Source organism: Cyanistes caeruleus, unplaced genomic scaffold (assembly GCF_971803275.1).
Source record: "Cyanistes caeruleus unplaced genomic scaffold, bCyaCae1.hap1.1 HAP1_SUPER_30, whole genome shotgun sequence".
Classification (NCBI taxonomy): domain Eukaryota; kingdom Metazoa; phylum Chordata; class Aves; order Passeriformes; family Paridae; genus Cyanistes; species Cyanistes caeruleus.
The window spans coordinates 3113999-3134042 of NW_028256295.1; the positions used below are offsets into that span (position 1 = coordinate 3113999).

At 53.7% G+C, this 20044-nt stretch overlaps 3 protein-coding genes across 7 annotated transcripts in view; 2 read left to right on the plus strand and 1 right to left on the minus strand.

Moving 5' to 3' along the window:
• Window positions 1–20044, plus strand: part of LOC111922621 (uncharacterized) — an 813543-nt gene that overhangs the window by 542305 nt on the left and 251194 nt on the right. The gene's annotated exons all lie outside the window — the stretch shown is intronic.
• The window catches only part of LOC111945726 (uncharacterized), a 555958-nt gene that overhangs the window by 126078 nt on the left and 409836 nt on the right, over window positions 1–20044 (minus strand). The gene's annotated exons all lie outside the window — the stretch shown is intronic.
• On the plus strand, window positions 3538–9842 carry LOC147645311 (maestro heat-like repeat-containing protein family member 7). 5 transcript variants are annotated; one of them, XR_015282406.1, is made up of 17 exons: window positions 3538–3868; window positions 4060–4201; window positions 4540–4604; window positions 4723–5088; window positions 5261–5409; window positions 5667–5814; window positions 6023–6213; window positions 6296–6433; window positions 6717–6831; window positions 7004–7141; window positions 7374–7550; window positions 7684–7839; window positions 8000–8101; window positions 8500–8602; window positions 8883–8939; window positions 9278–9548; window positions 9690–9842. XR_015282406.1 is itself a non-coding variant. In XM_086874790.1 (16 exons), exons 2-16 carry the CDS (start codon window positions 4084–4086, stop codon window positions 9400–9402), a joined length of 2148 nt encoding a protein of 715 aa, XP_086730916.1. In that variant the 5' UTR covers window positions 3539–3868; window positions 4060–4083; the 3' UTR covers window positions 9403–9842. The 5 variants fall into 5 exon arrangements, 2 of the variants coding, with proteins under 2 accessions (XP_086730916.1, XP_086730917.1); XR_015282404.1 differs by having other exon boundaries at window positions 3539–3868; window positions 9278–9601; window positions 9746–9842; XR_015282405.1 differs by having other exon boundaries at window positions 3539–3868; window positions 9278–9539; window positions 9606–9842.

Consider the following 20044-nt stretch of genomic DNA (forward strand, 5'->3'; position numbering starts at 1 on the left):
ATTTCTATCTTTAGCAGACTTTTATAGGGTCCGACAGGGTTCACAGGGCTTAACAGGCTACTACTGGTTAACACATATTGTTTACATTCTTTTCCATGTACAGAATGCCATTGTTTTTCTTTATTCTCGCTGTTCCAGGAGAGTTTCAAGGACACTGCTTTTAATATTGTTGCCTGAATTAAAAGCTGGGTTGTGCAGACAGGCTTTTACTAAAATATCATGCTTTTTCTCTATTAAAATGTTCCCTTACAGTAAATACAGGATATGTTATAATAAACAGAGTCCCAGGACCTTTCTTTTGCTGCCCAGGGTGTGTGGGGCATAGGGGAAGAGAGGGAAAAGGGGTCTTGTGCTCAGCAACCTGTCAGGGCGTGCAGTGGTGCAGGGAAATGGCCAGAAACCCTTGGCCTTTGGTGGTTTTGCTGAAGGCACAAGCCCTGTCCCAGCCAGGCAGCGCCATCTGTGTCCTTGTGCCCGTGTGGTGCTGGCTGGGTTGCTGAGGGCTCCCAGGTGCCTCTTGATCCTGCTCCTCTGGAGCTCCTGTGGGGCTGTGGCGCTGCTGCTGGGCCAGGCTGGGGGAGACCCTGAGGGGACGGGGCACTGGGAGGCCATGAAGGGATGAGGGGCTGTGGAGGCCCTGATGGGACAAGGCAGTGGGAAAGCACAAGGGGGATGTGTGAGGGAGTGGGTGGCAAAAGGTTCCAAGGGGACAGGAGGCCCCTGAGGGGCCGGGGTGGTGGGAAGCCCTGAAGAATGAGGTATCAGAGGCCATAAGCAGCCTCTGGGCAGCCGCCTTTTTCCTGACACCCGGCTGCTCTGGTGCTTCCCCAAAATGTCTCCCAGGCCTGCAGCAGAAGCCCTCGAAGCTGGGACAACACCTCTCCAGGAGGGTGGGGACAGCCCGAGGTGCCCAGGCTGGGCTGGCTGGGGACATGGAGGGCAGGGGGTGCTGCCAGGCCACGGCCACTGGGTGCCTGCGATAAGGGGCAGTGGGCAGAGCCAGCCCCGGCCCTCACGGCTGCCCAGGCCATGGTGCTGTGACCGAGGGTCCCCTGACACAGAGCTCGGGGCCCGCAGAGCTGCTGCCACCATGGGGAGGGTGGCGATGTCCCCTCCGGCAGGGCTGCCCAGTGGCTGCTGCCCAAGCGGCTCTGGAGCCCACAGGAACAGCAGCAGAGTGTGCCCAGGAACAGCAGCAGAGTGTGCACAGGAACAGCAGCAGAGTGTGCACAGGAACAGCAGCAGCCCCAACGTCGGCACCTGCGCACTGAGGCGTCCGCAGCAGCCGGGTGCCAAACAGGGGGAGGCTGTGGGCACAGCTGCCTTTGGTTTGGCAAAAGGCTTCAGCAGAATTGGCCACAATAGCTTTCTCTTCACTTGCAGCCTCACAGCAATGCTTGGCAGCTTCAGCTGCAGCTTGTGCCCCTGACTGACTTGGATGGCCGTGCCTGAGGGTGGGCTCACCTTACACACTCAGGTGTCCCAAGGCAGCGGCATTGGCACCATTGTGAGAGAGAGAGACTCTGATGGGACTCAAGCCCTGCGCTGCAGCTGCCCTCCCTCTCTTCTGTCCAGGCACCTTAAAGACACATGAAATAAAATCCTGGACTTGCTTGGAACAAAGGAAGAAGCAGCAGGCACTGAAAAAAAGCAGGGATTTACACGGCTCTGTTTTGGTCTCCGCTTGGGGAACCAAAGAATCCCGGAGCACTTTGTGTTGCAAAGTATCATAAACATCATCCAGTTCCAACCACCCTGCCATGGGCACAGGTGGTGTGCAGACACAACTGTCACCAGAATTGGAAGAACACTTCTCCATGTTGACCTTTTCTTCTCCTGGATTTCAAGCAAGGATTAAAAAATCATCTGGTGAATCACAAATGAATACTGTAGCTCACAGAACTAGGAGTAGGAGTCTCCAGTGGCCCATGGTGTGTCCATTCAGCCATTGTTAGATCATCCAGTTGGACTCAGCCCGGTGCAGCCCAGGCACAGGCACCAGGCTGGTCCATTTCTGCATCCCAAAGTCTTTGTGGATCCCTGTGCACCCATTGCTTCCTGAATCCATTCTTGAACTCCCAGTTACTGCTGTGCCGGACATGAGAACACAGGAATAGCTTGTTTGGCTCATTCTTGCATTTGCTGCTCCTGCCTAAAGTAATCATCAGGACTATATGCTGATGTCATGGTATAGCCCAACACCAGGGACTTCTTCTGTAATGTCTAATACTAAAACCTTGTGTGACTGTTCAGAGACTCTAAAATCCAGGGTGAAATTGACAGCTTTGGTATGGAAGAATCCTAGGAATTTTGATATGTGATTTTTCTAGTCAAGAATTTTAATGCCAATGAGGAAACTACAAAAATATTAAAACTTATTTTCATTGGAAACCCCTTTGAAATGGCATCAGGACACCTACAGGGGACAGAGTACGACAGTGGGGACAGTACTTGGCAGTTCATGGCTTCAGATGTGGGAGATAAATATTTTGCCCGGGTTCAACCTGAAGATCAAGTTTTCCCAGAGTTTTGATTGACTGGTCATTGCAGGTAAGTTTAATAAATGCAAAAGGATGTAAAAGCACAATTTCTGGAGAATGTGCACTAGGGAGAAAATTGGGAGGAAACCTTGAAAACAGTCAGCAGGCTCTGGAAAAATTTTAAAAACTTAAAATTAAAAATAGATGTAGCTCTGTGACTATTCAGGCAGGACTCTGTGTCTGGAGGAAATGTTTGCCTTGCATCAGCTGCAACACAGACAGGCACGCAGCAGCTGGGGCCTTGAACATCAGAGACTGGGCTAATGTTTCTCCCAGAAGGACAGAAAATCACACTGAAACATGACAGTGCCTCTGTACAATCTAACCATCCTAGGAAACTCAGCAGCTGATGGTGTTTTTGTGCTACTGCAAACCCCTCCCATGAAAAATATCATTCCAGGAAGGAGCAACATCATCTGACAGATAGCAAGAGTGGCCAGCAGTAGCTCCAGGAGCTCCTGCCAACAGCCCCTGCAGGAAGGAGCCCAGCCCCCCAATGCACGTGGGCTTTGGCTGCCCTCTGGCACAGAAACCCCCCAGGGGCACAGGGCTCTGGGGCAGGAGAAGGGCACCAGCACTGCCAGGGCTCGGCTGGGGTGGCAGGTCTGTCTTGGTGGGGACACTGCCACACCTGCTGATTTCAGTGCTGCCAGGCCCCTGTACAGATTCTGTGCAAGGCCCCGTGCCCTTCCTGCTGTGGCTGCGTCGGCAGCCCTGGGGGCTCCTTCTGCTGCCCTGAGCCTGCAGAGCAGGGCAGCGTTTGCTGATGGTTTGAGGCGTTCCTAAAGATCCTGTTGGGCTGTCTTAGACACTTTGGGCAAGGGATTCCTTCCAACCTGGGCCACTTTGGGGGGGATGGGGGCAGCCCAAGGGCAGGTGGCAGTGTGTGCAAGGGCCCTTTGTGACACATGGTCACCATGGGATGGAAATGGACAGGGTGTCAGAGGGTCCTTTGTGACATGTGGTGACATAGGAGCTGGCGGTGACAGGGCCATGCCACAGTGCCCAGTGCACGCGACGGGACAGGACGCGGCAGAGCGGTGCTGTGAGGAGCCCCCGCACAGCGCACTCGTTTGTGTCGGACCCGGAGCTTTTCCAAGTCTTTCCTTGTACAGGTGACCTCGTGGCAAGACTGCGGGCCTTGGTGGCCCGTGGCTTTCCCGAGGCTTTTCTTTTGCAGGTGCCTGAGGGGCAAGACTGCGGGACTTGGTGACCCGTGGCCTTCCCAAGACTTTTCTTTTGCAGGTGCCTTCAAGGCCAGACTCCGGTACTTGGTGACCTGGAGCTTTTCTGAGGCATCTCCCATCCTTCTGGCCTCTGTCCTCAAGGTGAGACTGTGGGACCTGGTGACCACAGTCATTTACGAGGAGTCTCCAGCCATTGTGGCAGGAGCCCTCGAGACCAGACTGCAGGACTTGCTGTCCTGTAGCCTTCCTGGGGCTTCTCTCTCGAAGGTGCCTTCAAGGCACAACTGCAGGACTTGTTGACTCAGAGATTTCCCACGGCATCTCTCTTTAAGGTGCCTTCAAGGCAAGATTGTGTAATGGCGGGCATATTCCTCAGCGTCTTCAAAGTGTTCAGGGGGAAAAGAAAGACAGACCCTGGACCTGCCCCAGCACAACAGCTGGAAGAGCCAAAGAAGTTCCAGCCACTGCAGGATGGTGAGTGGCAGAACTGGGCCACAGGGCTGATGGCTGCAGTCAGCTGGGCCCTGCCCCATCCCATCCCATCCCATCCCATCCCATCCCGTCCCGTCCCGTCCCGTCCCATCCCATCCCATCCCATCCCATCCCATCCCGTCCCGTCCCGTCCCGTCCTGTCCCGTCCCATGTGGACATGCCAAAGGACAAGACAGAATAGGGGCTGGGGCTGACCCCTGGCAGTGGCTGTGCTCCATCCCCTGAGCCATCCCAGGGCTGTCCCTGCCTGGAGAGTGCAGGGCTGGGCTGTGTCCTCCGGCCTCTCCTGCAGCCCCTCAGCTCTGGCTGCTCTTTGCCAGATGCAGCCATGGACCAGACACAAGAGCAGGAGCCTGCCCGTGGCCGCTTCCGAAGAGCAGCGCAGGTACCTGCAGCCATCCCCACCTGGGCTGGGCCTGCTGGCACTGCTCAGCCCAGCAGTGGAGCTTGGAGCACTCCATGGAACATGCCTCTCTCCCCTGTCCTTTGTTCATTCTGCACAGAGGTTCCGCAAATTCCTGCGCATTCGGCGTAGAAGGAACACCACAGCAGCAACTGAGGGCGCAGCTGAGCCTGACTGCAGGCTGACCAAGCTCCAGGCAGAGCCTGATGTCAGCCCGGATTCAGCTGAGCACTCACAAGAGTCTGACGCTGCAGTGGAGTTTGACAGGGCAAAGGCTGACATGGCAGGGACTGAGGGCATTCAAAATGATGACACCAGAGAGACTGAGGGCATCACAAAGGCCAACAGGACACCCACTCCCACTATAAGCCAAGAGCTCATATGGGATTATTTCAAGGACCCTCGTGTTTCTTCTGACGTTGTTGAGAAGAGAGCTGCTTCTTCTGAGCAGCAGGTACCCAGTCAGGTACTGGAACTGGAAGTCTCCCACGATCCTGTGCCCCCTCACGCCACATCCACAGGGCCCCCTCAGCCTTTGAGGCCAGAAGAGCATGACAGGAAGGGAAGCACTTCTTGGGGGAAGCTGGGGAAGTTGCTGCCTTGGACAGCACTCCATGTCTTCCCCATGCCTCCTCCAGGTGCCAGCTACTGTGAGGAACATTCACCAGAGTCTGGTGTCCCATGTCACTGTGGATGTCAGGCAGCAAATTGACATTATAAGGCTGGCTGAAGAACACCCTGCTGATGTGGTGCTGGCCCTCCTGCACTGTGCCCCATCGTGTGACAGGTATGGGGCCCACGTGCCTTGAGAGCTCAGGGCTCACCAGCCTTTAGGGCCCATGGCCCTGCACAGCCTGTCCAATGGGCTCTGCCCAACAGGCAGAGAGGTCCAGGAGCCTCGGGCCCCTCTGTGTCCTGATGCTGCTGCCAATGCTCCCTCCCTGCCCTTCAGGGCACCAGGGCTCTGTCACTTGGGTCCCCACAGCTACACAGGGCATGGCTCTGTGACTGAGACACCCCTGACACAGAGCTCTGATCCCACAGAGCTGCTGCCATGATGTGGCAAACCATAGGCTCGTCGGGACCAACAGTAGAGAAAGTGCTGCCAACACTGCTCTGTGTGATGGAGAACTGGCCCCTTTGCAGCACCTGCACCTCTGATGGAGACAACAAGGACGTTTTTCCCTTGAGTGTGAGTTTATGGAGATGGCCTTTGATCCCCTGGAGCTTGCTTCCCCAGGAGCTCTCTGTCTTCTTCCTGCCTAAGGCGCTGGGCTGAAACCTGGGCTAGGGGCAGGCTCAGGGGGCACCAGGCCTGCTGCTCCCCCTGTGTCTCCCCTCAGGCCCTGTCCCATGGACACCTCGGCACTGAGCACTGCCTTGGTGTGCTTCTTTTGCAGGCAACTCTGGTGCTCTGGGTGATTGTCCAGATGCCACAGTGCTGCGAGGCAATGATGCTTTATTCCGCCCGTCTGTTTGTGGCTCTGCTGTTCCATGTTGTCATCACCACTCAGCAGATGCCACCAGTGGAAGTTGACAGCTTCTGGAAAACATGCCGGGAGCAACACCGCCTTCCCAGCAACCCCAACAGGTGCCAGTCCTCCTGTCCTTCCCACGCCCTTGTGGCTGACACCAGTGCACTCAGTGTGACCTGGGCTTTGCTCTGCACACAGGTTTGCAGTGCAGGCCATGAAATCTCTGCTCTGCCGACTGCGGTGTGAGAGTGTGGTCATGGAAATGGGACGCAAGCGTGGCTGGGACACGCTGCTCTGTGCTGACACCCAGCACTATGCCGTGGGTCTGCTGGCCAGGTGAGCCTCACTTCTCCCAACTGCCTCTGAAATCTGTGCCCTGTGCCTGGGGTGTGTCACACAGTCCCTGTGGTCCTGGCCAGAGGGCCTCATCACTGAGGGATGGCTAAGCAGACTGCAAAAGGCTGAGAGGAGGGTGCCCAAAAGGAGCCACTTCCCAAAGCACCCATGGTCCCTCCAGGGATTCTGGGGAAAGGCCAGATCTCTGTGATTCTTTCCTGGGAGAGGTTTGTCCCCCCGCCCCCCCACCATCAGGGTCTTGGTGCTGTTTTCCCCCCGACAGGGAGATGCTCCGTGGCTTGATCCCCTTCTGTTCCCATATTGCACTCGACCTGCTCAAGTCATTCAGAAGGGAGGAGCCATGCTGTGATCTGTCCTTCCTGGCATTCCTTGTGGAGGTGAGCCCAATGGCCAGCACTACCTCGCTGAGCTGCCTGCCAGCCCTGTCCCCTTGCATAGCCACAGCTGCCTGGGACGGTGCCCGCGCCCTGTGCTGCTGCCTGGGCCCAGCCCTGCCCAGTTCCAGGCTCCTGCCAGCCGGCTCCCCTGTCACTGCCCTGTGCCTTTCAGGTCCTCGAGTGCTTGGACTTGACTAAACACGGTGACAGTGTCCTTGAGATCACATCAAGGCACCTGCAGAGTGAGTGCAGACAGAGGCGTCGCCTGGCGCTCAGAGGCCTCGTGGTGCTCAGCAAGGAACCCTCGATGGTGAGAATGGGGCAGCAGCTGAAGCTGTGCTGGGGAAAGCAGCTCCTTGGGCTGGCTGGGCTTCAGGAGCTGAGGCAGCTGCTCCCAGCTCTCCTGGCTCACCTGCCTGAGTGCTTTGGGACAGCCCTTTGGCCTCTGGGCCTGGCAGCAGCAGGGTGGGGTTGCAGTGCCAGGGCGGTCTTGGCACTGCAGCCGTTCAGGGCTTCCCAGCACAGCCTTGTGTTCCACACAGGCCATAAGAATGTGCAGCCTGTCTCGAAGCCTTCAGGAGCTGCTGGGTGATGCAGATGGAGATGTAGTTGGCATGGCCCTCCGTGTGTTCATCAGTATTCTCAAGAATAAAGACGTCATGATATGCAGCACCACTGCCCCAAAGCTGGCTCAGGCACTCCTGCTGCTCTTTGACCATGTAAGGCTCTGTGCCCCCAGACACAGGCATTGGCTGCTGCCCAGAAACTTTGTATCTTACAGATTTCTGTGTCTTTGCCCAGGTGAGCCTGGGGGAATAGATATTAAGGTATTTTTCTCTTCTTTTCCTCCAGGACCACAGCCATGTGCAGTTGCTCTCCCTTGATCTCTTCTTCAAGGCAATGGACTTGGTAGTGGATGAGGGAAAGAAGCCCCTGGAGAAGATTTTGAACCAGAGCCTGCTTCCACTCTTCATCCACTGCCATGATGAGAACCAGCATGTGGCAAAGGTCAGGTTTTGTGTGATGCTGGTGCATCCCTGGGAGGGGCATTGGCTTCCACCTGTAATGGAACCTTCCAGGCTGCGGCTTCCTCAGGGCCCTGTCACCCAGACAAGAGTCCTGTGCCCTGGGGCTGCAGTGCCATCTCTGCATCTCTGCTGCTCTCCAGGCCTCTCGGGAAACGCTGCTTCGTGTGGCCGAGTTCCTCAAGAGGAGGAATCTGAAGCAGCTGATTAGGAAGGAGCAGCTATCAAAGTTTGCTGAGTGTCTGGTAAGGGCAGCCTGGATTAGCTCAACTTTGAGAAGCCCCCTGGTCCCGGTGCTCAGTGTGTGGGGCTGGCAGCTGTGGCCCCTGCTCGGTGCTGCACCCAGGGGCACCAGCCTGCGCCCCACACGCTGCTCCCTTCCCTGGGCCGCACGGCTTCTTCTCCAGGCTCCTGTGGCCCCGAGCCGGGTGCCAATGGAGCCCCACACTGGGGCTGCGGGCAGGGGCGGCACCGCGGCTCCCCGGGCAGCAGCCGGCCCTCTGCCCCCTCCAGAGCCCGGCGCCAGCGGCTGCTGGCCGGGCCTCAGGGCTGGGCGGGCACGGGAGGCCGGGGCTGGCCGCAGGCAGTGCCCGGCCGAGGGGCAGAGCCCGCACCAACCCTTCCCTCCTGCCGCTCTCTGCAGCTGGCACAGGACAGGAACCGAGCGGCCGAGCAGCTGCGCCGGGCCCTGCCGTACCTGGACTGCCCACAGGAGCCCTTGCAAGAGGCGGCCATCAGGTTCATCGGTGAGCCACGAGCCCGGGCTCCCTCCCCGCCCCGCCGCAGCTCGGCCCCGGCCCCGGCTGCTGCCCCGGCAGCGGCACCCGGGCCCGGCGCCCTGGAGCCCCGGCTGCCCTCGGGGCTGCTGCTGCCGGCCTCTGGCAGCCGTGCCCTTGGGCTGAGTCAGGATGCGGCAAGGGCCCGGGCTGAGCCCTGCCGGGGCGGGAGGCCGTGTGGCCACAGGGCTGGCAGCGCCGCTGGCAGGGAGCTGTGCCGCTGGGGCCCTGACAGGCTCTGTGTTCCCAGGGATGGCCGGGCAGCACCTGAGGGGGCAGAAGAAAGAGCTGCAGGCCCTCACTGAGGGTGAGTGAGGGCTGGCAGTGAGGGGCTGGCACTGGGGGATCTGAAATGCCCGGGCAGGGAGCTGTAATCCGTGCCACGGCTTCAGAGGGCTTCTCTCTCTGTGTGGACACCTTGGTGGTGTGGGAATATCACAGAGAGATTTCAGGGATGCAGGGCGAGAGATTTGGGTGGTGATGTAGTTGGGAGAGATTCGTGACCAGAACCTTGCAGGTGGTCCTGTTGGCCCCTTAACTCCTGTGGCCACAGTAAGAGCAGGCTGGGATGGCCCTGGTAGGACTTTCTCCTAGGATTCCCACAGATCCGGGCTCTGATCGTGGCTCTGTACCCCTCTCTTCCAGCACTTCAAGTCCTGAGGAGAGATGACAACCCTTCTCAGACAAACACAGATCTTCAAGAGATATTCTCTAAAAGAGCCGCAGAGCTACGCTTGTCTGCTGGCTTAGGAGAACCAGTCTTCATTTAAGATGCTGTGGAAGATGAGACTACACTGAGACCAGAAGAGACCAGCTGGAGCTCCAGGCACAGCTGATGACTTGCACAGCTGAGCCTGTGGGAAGCTCGCATGGCTTCAGCCCTCTCCCCCTGCCTGTAGATAGCTCTGTCCCTGCAGCCCTCAGACACTGCCCATCCCTTCTTTTTCCCTCCACTTTCCCTCCCTTTTGGTAGCTCCCTCCCTGCAGCCCTCAGACACTGCCCATCCCTTCTTTTTCCCTCCACTTTCCCTCCCTTTTGATAGCTCCCTCCCTGCAGCCCTCAGACACTGCCCATCCCTTCTTTTTCCCTCCACTCTCCCTCCCTTTTGACAGCTCCCTCCTTCCAGCCCCCAGACACTCCCCATCCCCTTTTTTGCCCCTCAGCTCATCCCTTTGCATCCCATCAATAAACAGTTTTCCTTTTTCACTTGACCTGCATCTGTGTGGAGCTGAAGGGTCACAAATCCAGAGCGCTGTGACACACAGGCCCCTCCTGCCGTTCTCTCCTGCGCCGTGTTTTGTGCAGAGACGCAGAGGAAGGAGCGCAGATCAGGCTGGAAAGGTCCCTGTGCTGAAGGCCCGGCTCCACAGCATTGTGGAGTTCAAGGTGTTACTGAAGGCCAGTAGTGGGACAAGGAGCCTGTGTGTGTCAGGGACCAACGTTGTGTCTAAGGCCCTGCCGTGTTCCGTCCTCTGTTGTGCACGTTGAAAGGTTCATGAATAAAGCCAGGTTCAAAAACCCTCCTGGAAAGGCAAAATCCCAATTTTAGCAGCTTTTTCCACTTCTGCATTGCAGGTATTGATGGATCTACTGGAGAGGGAATGTTCATCCCAAATTTCTGCCCGTTTTTCTAGGAACACTCCAATGACAGTACAATGCCACGTGTACTGATTCAGTCTTCTGAGGTTTTTTGGGTTATTCTCTTTTGGGATTTAGGGGTCCGGAAGGTGGGGAGAGAGGCAGGACACAATCCAGATCTGAAAAAATCCCATACAGCACTGGAAATGAGGAAAACATAGTGGAAACAAGCAGAAAGGAACTGGGGGAAAAAAGAATTTTTAAGAAGGAAAAATAGGGAAAAGTAAGGACAAAATTCCAGACAAATCCACTGGTAAAGAATAATTTGGAGGTGGAATAGGAGAAATTCCAGCCCAGCAGGCTACCAGGGCCTGGGAGGGCCCAAATTTTTTATTTTATTTGGGAACTTTTTAGGGCTTTTTAAAAATATTATTGGATTTTTTTCCAGGAAGATCCCCCTTTTCCTTTCTGATGGGACTGGAAGTCAACTCCTGCTCCTGCAGTGCTGTTTTTGCCCATCCTCATTCCTGAATATTCTTAGAAACGTCTGTAAAACGGTGAAAATGATGATGGACTGTGGCCTTTTTTCATTCTCAATACTTGTGATGCTATTGGAGTGAAAAGAAGAGGGGGAAAAACAATAAAAAATGGGAAAAAATATTTATAAATCAGAATTTTACCATCTACCAGTGCCTGCCTTTTTGTTACAAAGCTTATTAAAAAGAAAAAAAAAGGTGGTTGCAGTGGGTGACTCCCTTCTGAGGGGAACAGAGGGCCCCTCATGCTGACTGGAGCCATCCCACAGGGAGGTCTGCTGCCTCCCTGGGACTCGGCTACGGGGCATCACTGAGAGACTTCCTGGGCTGATCCAGCCCTCTGGTTATTATCCACTGCTGCTACTCCAGGCTGGCAGAGATGAGATTGAAAAGAGGAGTGCCAGGGCAATTCAAAGGGACTTCAGGGCAGTGGCTGAGTGGTTGATGGGGCAGGAGCACAGGTAGACTTTTCCTCAGTCCCTCTGGTGTCAGAAAAGAAGTGAAAGGAATAGGGGAGCCCACATTATCAACAAGTGGCTCAAGGGTTGGTGTCATCGGCAGAATTCTGGGTTCTCTGATCATGGGGCAACTTTTCTGGCACCCGGCCTGCTGGAACTGGATGGGCTGCATCTCTCTTAAGGGTAGAAGAATTTTATCTTATGAAGTGGCAGAACTCACTGAGAGGGCTTTAAACTAGGTTTGAAGGGGGAAGGGGATGCAGCTGGGCTGTCTGGAAGCAGCCCCAAGGGTGGTGAGCCTGAGGTAGGGGTGAAATCAGTAGCCCAGCTGAGGTGCATGTACACTGTAATAAATGAAATTCAGCCAAATTTATCAGTAACAATTTTATTGAAAAATTTGCAAAATCAAATGATGAAAACAGCTACAATCACGGTCAGCTTTGAGCTCAGGATCGGCGCTGGGTGAACTCTGAACCAGCCTCTGTCACACTGATTCCCCCAAGTTCACCGCCTGTCTTTTGGAGAGATCAGTTTTGATACAATTTTTACAGCTTGAGGCTGTGCAGTCTCAGTTTTTTCTTTCTTCTGAAGTTTGTTGCATATTCATATTTTCTGTTGGTTTTTTAGCTAAGTTTCCGAGAAGGGAGGAAAAGTCTGAGTAGATTTTATGAGAGCTGAGTACTGAGGTGCACGGTCCGGAGAATTTTTCTGTTGGATTGTTAACGAAGGTTCCGAGAGAGGGGGAGAGTTACAGGAACTGGGTATTGAGATGCACAGTTGTCCTGGGGTGATTTTACCTTTAAGATAGCTTCAGGAGCTGGGAGGAAGCTGAAGCTGCGAGAGGCTGATAAGATTTTTTCCTCTGACCAATTATTGGTCATTTCTGAGAATTGGTGGTGGTTTTAACCACTGAGAAGTGAGATCAACTTGTGAACACCACCTTAAGATGTAAAGCCAGGGTTCTTTTGTTCTCTTTGGTTTCTGGCTTCTGACGAGGTAACAGGGCTCTGTCTCGGTTTCCCCACCCCACTCCAGGCTGGACAAGGCCACAGAGGGTGGGGAGGGGGGAAACGGAGCCGGCCTGGCTTGGTTTGCAGTTTCTGCTGCTGAACTGAAACCTGACACCATGAACATCTGCAGCTTTCCAAGACTTTAACTCTTTTACTACCTGGATGAGACTGGATGACAGATTACTCCTTTTTCCCAGAGAGAGAGAAGGAGGAGAAAGAGAGAGATAACATGAAGAAGACATCATAAAACCCTCAAAGACAGTGACGAAAAGAGTTAAGTTTTAGATGGGGAAGAGAGAATAAAGAGATGCTATAATTAAGCTGAAATATTTTTCTATTAAAGCTATGGAGATGGACAATAGTGTTCTGAAAAAGAGCTTGTTTAATTCAGAGTATATTGGAAGGAATAAAGTGGTTCAAAGTGTGGATTTTGAGCAAAAGGTAGAGTAATTGTGATACAGTGAGGTGCTGGAACAGAGGGGAGAAGTAATAGTTGAAGATTTGGAGCCTTGAGAGGCAAAGAGAAAAATTTCTGTTTCCAGGGAGGCTCACAGAGACAGATGAAGAGAACTTTTGCCTTTGAATCCTTAAAAATGACATCCCTAGACTCATTTGACCCATAACACACCTCAGAGCAATGTCAAATGGGAGGAGAGAACTGATGACAGATTTCCAGGCAGCTGGCATCAGAGAAATAGAAAGCTATAACAGAAATAGTTTTCTTGTGAGAAACTCCATAGATTAGCAGAAGAAAACTTCTGTTTCTCTACAAAGACTGATGAAAAGACTCTAGCAGGAATTGGGACTGTTTTAAACACCAAAGTTCCAAAGTTTTTTGTCTCTATGTTGTCATGTGAACAAGGGAATGGTTGGGTAGTGGGGGATAAAAGGGTTTTCTGGAAGTAATTCTAGTTTTCTTATTCTTGTAGTTTTGTTAATAAACTTCCTTTATTTCCTTTTAAGTTTTAAGCCTGTTTTGCTCTTGCTCCAATCCATATCTCACAGCAAGAAATAAGGAAGTTTTCTAGTAATTTTTTAGTTACTGCTTTAAAACCACGACAATGTGAAAGAACAATTCCTCTTCTTGGTTTAAGACCAAAACTGCAACATTTAAAGTTGTTTTATTAAGCCGTGGAGACAGAGAGAAGACTGTGGACTAAGGCAATGGCTGAGGTTGCTGTATCTTAAGGAAGAGCTGTCAGTACCAAGTTGTTACTCAATTTTTTGCTGCTTTGGGCAGAATATTCAAAAGATAGACAACTTCTGACAAGCAGCAATCCTTTCCTTATACCCCAAGTATTTGGATGCTTCAGGACATTTATCACAGCTGCCAAAACTGGATTCACAACCTGTGGGTTTCAAAAGGAGAGCGAGATTTTGCCTGTTCTTGCTTTGGGAAAAGGGGAAAATATTCTCATTCCTTCTTCTCTTTCTTTGCCTACATCTTTTTCACCGACTTTTGACTGGACTCAGCTCAGTGATAAACCATCCACAGGAGCAGCCAGGGCTCCTTGTGGCTCTTTCCTAGTGAGGAAGCTGTGCTGAAGCCACACCTCCTGTAAAATGCACTCAGCATTTTACATACTGAGCTTTCCTATCAGCCTCCCACATCTCAGCCATTCCGTGCTGGGAAATGACAGACAGGGCTGCAGAGTGATGGGGGGAGGAGGGGAGAGGAGACAGTGCTTCGTTTAATTATCCCACTTCAGCCTGATTGCTGCAGTGGTATCTTAAAAGTAAAAAGATTTGGAAACTAGATTTCTGGTAATTAGCATTGAGCATATCGTAATGCCAGCAGCCAGCCTCTTTCACCGAGGATTTACTTCTCTGGGATGAAATTGCCAGGCTCTCACATCCTCTGATCTCCCCAGAGAACCAGCTCTCACACGTGCTGGCAGACAGCATCTCTGGGCTCAGGATCAGGGGCAGGTAGCAAAGAGGGGACTCTGTCTGTCGGGGCTGGGGAAGATCCATCTCGTCCTTCAGGAGGGAGCCCACGCTGCCAGTGCTACAGCAGAGTGTTTGCAGGCACTGCTGTCACCACATCCTGATGTGAAACTGCTGCCATTTACTGCCCTGGCTGAGGCTGGGGTCCAGCACACATAATAAGAGAGGAGCTTGAAGCAAGTAGTCAAGAGTGAAGGGAGTGTGAGTGTCAGATATTGATGATCCAGCGTGCCCAGTCTGCAGCTGCACTACTGGGGGAAACCGAAAGAAAGTATCACAAAAGCAGCAGGCATCACAGATGGCCTTGCACTCTTTCCTGGACAAAAGATAGATTTAGGTAATAATTCACCTAATAAGAGATTATGTAATAAAGAATTAGGCTGTATCAACCTTCCTGAGGAGCTGTGCTTGTAACACAGGCAATGGTAAAATATCAGCAAAAGCTGCAGCACACTCAGGCAGCAGACACTGTCTGAGACAGAGCAGAACAAACCATTTGGATCCCCAAAATGACTGCTCACATGAGACCACAACCTCCTGATCACTCCCTAGGTTTGTACCCATTTGGGGGGATATTTTGGAATATATCTTGGCACAAGCAAGCATGTGCATCAAAACCAAGGAGTTTGCCAAAGAGAAATAGAGGAAACTTGCTACCCACCAGCTGTGATCCTGGCCAGGAGCTTGGGCAATAGCACATAAACACCTGTTTTCATTTGCTGAGTGGTGCTGTGACACAGGGGTGAGCGGTGACATGAAGTTTTTCATCTGGCCGTGATCTGCTTTCAAAGCTCTGTAAACAGCTCTTAGCTGAAAATATCATCTAACTTTTTTTTTTTTTTCCCCCTTTGTTGCACGCAGTTCATCCTCAGAGGAAGAAGAGCCCCTGTGCTCATCTGGGCTTGGGAACAGCAGCTCCCTTGAACACAGCAGGCATTCAACCTGAGGCTGAGCAGGTTCAGGCACCGAGCCATGAAGCTGTAAGTGTGCAGGCTTGCCTTGCATAAAGAGGGAATTGTGAGTTGTTAGCTGAGGGAGAGAGCTGCTGGTTGGAAATAAGAGAAAATGCATTAATATAAATTCAATTTAAGAAAAAAAAGAAATAGCAGACCAGTCTAGTTAATTTCATAAGGATTCATGAGTAAAAAAGTAAGACCTTTAGTTAGGAAATAATTGCACACTTATGACCTGAGGCAACAGTCAGAACTTGCTGAAAACAAAATGGCACATATCATTAAATTTAATAATGCTTAATTATAGAATCATAAATATTTGAGATTAGAAAGGCCCATCAAGTCACTTAAGTCTCCCTCCTTATCAATGCAAGACTGTTCCCATATGTTGCACATATGCTGGTATGTTTTCTACAGACTATTAGAACCCATTGTCAGGAGGATTTGCCTTAAATTCCGCAGTTTTCTCTTTCTTAATTTCATTCCATTACTCCCTGATATACCTGCTTGTTTCCTGCTAAGTAATTCCTTTCCTTCCCTAGGGTGTGTGTGTGTCAGTCAAACATCTGTAGATGGTTGAAATGCCTCTCCTTAGTTATCACTTAGCCAAACTAGACATATTGATTTAGTTCTTTTAATCTTCCTCATGGGTAAATCCCTCTAGTCCCTTAATTATTTTGTTGCTCTTTTCTGAACTCTGTCTTTCCAAACCCTTCTTGTAGTCATATTAAATGCAGTATCCTAGTTCTTGTCATCCAGAACCATGGAAAAATCAGGGGTGCTGTTGCATCTCTGTTGCAATGTGATGTGTCTGACCCACTATAATATTTTTTCCCCTGATCTATCATGCTGAGCACCATGCAAGGCTGTAGAGAGGTCAAGAGAACCTCTGTTTTTAAAACTCTGCCCTGCAGCTATTCCTTACGGTGCTGTCAGCAGGGAAGACATTTTGTCTTCTAAAACCTTACTTCTGATAGTTTTTCCCATCTGAAAACTATCTGGGCCAGGGGCAGCACCCAAGGACCTGCCCTGCCTGGGGGAACTTATACCTGGATCTTATAACTAAGTATCAGAAACAAGGGCACACACTCTGTATTCCAGACTCCAACATTTTATTCTTATTCTTAATTTTCCATGTTTTAAGTACTACTACGTCTTCATCTACTTCAGCTTCTACCTCTTCTTCCTAATATTCCTGTTCTTATTCTTGATCATTTTTTGGTTTCTGGAGGGTCTTATGCAGGTTTTAGTGGGGGGGGGTGTTGGGTTTTTTTCTTTCCTACTACTACTTCCTAAACACAAGTTTCTTTTCTTTTGTTAGAATTGTGTGTGTTGCAGTCCAGCAGGCCGCCGTCGTGTCCTGGGAGCAACACCTCCTGTCTGTGTCCATTCCTCATGGCCAAAGGGCCCCAGGATCAGCATGGAGTCCTTTCCGGAGGAGAGGAAATGGCCTTGGAGTCCAGCAGGGAGGAGCTGGAGCCAGTGTCCCTGCAAAGGGCCAAGAGCCGTGTGGCTGTGGCCCTCGGGGACCCGGTGCAGGGGTGCCGCTGGCGGTGCCAGGCTGCCGCTGGGAGCCGATGACTTTCCAGGTGCCTTCCCGGCCGGACGATGGGCCGGGATGCGGCGCTGAGCCCCGGCAGCGAGGGTCCCCCTTTGGGTGCCACTTTGGGCTGCCGTGTGCCCTCGGGGAGCCGCCCCAGGGGTTCCGCAGAGCGGCCGGGGCCGACTCGGCCCGCAGGGCCAGCGCAGGCCGGGGCAGCCCGTGCGGCTCCCTCGGGGCGCCGGGCAGGCCGCGGGGCAGCCGCCATCTGCAGCCCTGCACTGCTGGCAGCGGGCGCTGATCCTGTGGCTGTGCCGCCAGGCAGGGGCAGTGGAACAGCCCCCACAGCCCCTGCAGCCCCCACAGCCCCCGCAGCACCCGCCTCAAGAGCGAGCGGCCTTTCCTGTGGGGAAGCGGCTGCCCAGGAGAAGAGACATCTTCCACCGTGGCTTGGGCTGCCAGAGGGCCAGGCCCGGCACAGAGTTGCTCTTGCGGGCACAGCTCGGGCTCCTGGCACTCCACCCAAGCTTCTCGAGGGACAGGCAGCAGGATTCCCTCTTGGGCTAAATCTGCCAGTCTCTGCTGCCTGGCCTCTTCTCCTTCCTCGTGCAGCTCCAGGACGCTCACCTCATCCCAGTCATCGTCCTCCCGCTGCCAGGCCTTGAGCTGGCTGCACAGGATGTCGCAGTATCCCCTGCTGTCCTGAGCCAGCTCTCCATCACTGTCATCATCCCAGCTGGACCTGGAGGATTTTCTCTTTGCTTTGCCTCCAGTCACCTCCTGGCCATCCTGGCACAGCTCTTGCTTGCGGCAAGCTTCCCAGTCCAAGAGTGCCCGGTGGCTCGTGCCTTCTCCTGGGGACAGCCGCTGCTCAGGAGATTCTTCCCAATCTGAGAATTCCTGACAGTGATCGCTGTCCGCCTGCCACGGCTCCTGCTCCCTGCACTCGTCCCACTCGGAGACAACTGGGGAGGGCTCTTGCTCCCTGCCCTCATCCCAGTCCCAGAAATGCCAGTAGCTCCCCCATACTTGGACCAGCTCTTGCTCAAGGCCTTCATCCCACTCAGAGAGCTCCTGGCAGCTCTGGGCTTCTCCTGGGGACAGCTGTGGCTCAGTGCAGGCTTCCCCTGGAGTCCCTTGCTGGAACTTGTTCATTTCTCCTGGGCAGAGCTCTGGCTCTTCCTCAGCGCAGGACTCCACGGCTCCTCTCCTCCCTCTGCTTGCCCTGTCAGCCTCCTCCTGCTGCTCCCTCAAGGCCTGGGCTCTCTGTGAGCCGAGCCAGGGCCTGGGGGGCTGGGACTTGGGCTTCGCCTTCTCCTCCTCCGTGCCTGCAGTCCTCTGGCACACACAGGTACCTGGACACAGCCACTGTCCTGGGACTGACCCAGGCCCCACAAGCCCTTTATATACCCCCCAGCCGGGGCGGGGCTCTGCCATGTCACAATGGACTTTGGGCACCGCAAGGTCCCGCGTCACCACGGGCCCTGACACACCGTGCCTGTGTCACAAAGGGCACCCCGGCACCCCGTGCCTGTGTCACAAAGGGCACCCCGGCACCCCGTGCCTGTGTCACAAAGGCCACCCCGGCACCCCGTGCCTGTGTCACAAAGGCCACCCCGGCACCCCTTCAACAGCCCAAGGCACCAGGAGCGGCCTGGAGCAGCCCAGGCCTTGGGGGATTGCAGCCCCTTCTTCTGAGCCGCTCCTTCAAATGATCAGGAGTGGCTGGGGCCAAGTGAAGGTGCAAAAGGAGACCGTGTGTGTCTTCCTTTGAAAGACAGGGGCCTGCTAAGGGAGGCAGGAGGCTCCTTTGCAATGGAAAATGTAAACCCCCTCCCTCCCAATTATTATCCCTTTGAAAGGCACTCTCTGGCAAAGATAGGAGGACAGGAAGAACAGTTTGTGCTGCTTTTGCATGAATTGCTATTTGGTGAGCAGGGAAGAAGCCCCCCATGGAAATGATTTTCCTGAGAGGAGCTGCTAAGCGAGAGCTGCCCCTGTGCCAAGCAAAATCCAAGAGCTGGCTAGCTGTGGGAACTGACTACCTATTAAAGCATTTAAAAAGCTGCATCCACCTCTGTGAGATTGACATTTTGCAGACAGGCAAGCCAGGGAAATCTCTCTCTTGCTTCCACCTTTGAGGAGGTACCCGGCTGCCGGTCGGGCCGGGCCCCGCTGCACTGCGGCCCTTGCAGTTGTGCTGACAGTGGCCACAACAATCCTTAAAGCTTCAGGGTCCCCTGACACCCGGGCAACCGAGGAGGAAATTAAAGGAGCGGGTTCACTGGAGTCCCCAGAACCAACTGGAATAGGAAAATCAAGTAGGGATGAGGCCCATAAAGCCTGCGCAGCACAGGAGCAAAGTGCAAAGACCAGGCCTAGGGGCAGACACAACAATATCTAGGGGAGGTGTGAGGGCGCAGTCTGAGGGCATGGGTCCAGACACAGACTGGGGTTAGAAAGATGCAAAATACTGTGTCAAATTGCAACCAATCAGGGGAGAGATACGGGAAGATTCTAGAAACATAACTTTCAGTGGGGTGACTTGATGAATGTATGAATTGCCATCAAGCCTTTGGCAAGTGCTTCCCAAGGCTTGAACTCAAAGCCTGCTGCTTCAGGGCTGAAGTCTTTCTGGCCCTGTGTCCCAGAAGGGCTGAATCGCACAGGCTCGGCCTGGCGGGGCCGGGCTGGCCCCAGCAGTGACCGGGTGGGGACGGGAGGCTGCGGGACCCCGGCTGAGGCTGGGCCGGACCACGGCTGCTCACACCTTGCTGAGCCTAAGCCGTGCCCCGCTGCCGGCCCCCGCTGAGCTGGAGTCCGCTGGGCTCCGGGAGGAGCTCCGGGTGGGTCCAGGCCCCCTCGGCCACGGCCGTGTGGCACACGGTAATTGAAAGAAATTGGCCAGGAGGCAAGACTCCTGTTTGATGCCTTTATTAGGATTGAGCTCTTGGGGTGGGGGGCCCAAGGGGTTGTTTGCACCACGGCCATTCCCACACTGTCAGCTCCAAGGAGGAGACACAATTCAGCTTTGCAGCACACACTGCAGAGCTGGGGCTTCCATCCTCATGAGAGTAGCCAGGGACCTGTCATCCTGGTTCACTGTCTAGGGCTGTCAGTCCTTTCCAGTCCTCTTAGCTCATGGTGATGCAGGAAGATGGTTTCTAAGCAGGTTTAGGTGATGCAGGGAGATGATCTTGCATCATAGCTTGCTCGAATATGTTTTCTTGTCCTTTTATTCCTCTGTTAGCTCATTGTTTTGGTGTCCTGCATGCCTTAGTTTGCATTTTACTCGGTTACACAGCTTCCTGGGACTTTCTTTGTTCTAGTGTGGCACAGTGACCATGGGAGTTGCCTCCTTCTGTGGCATACCTTTCTAATGGGTTGCT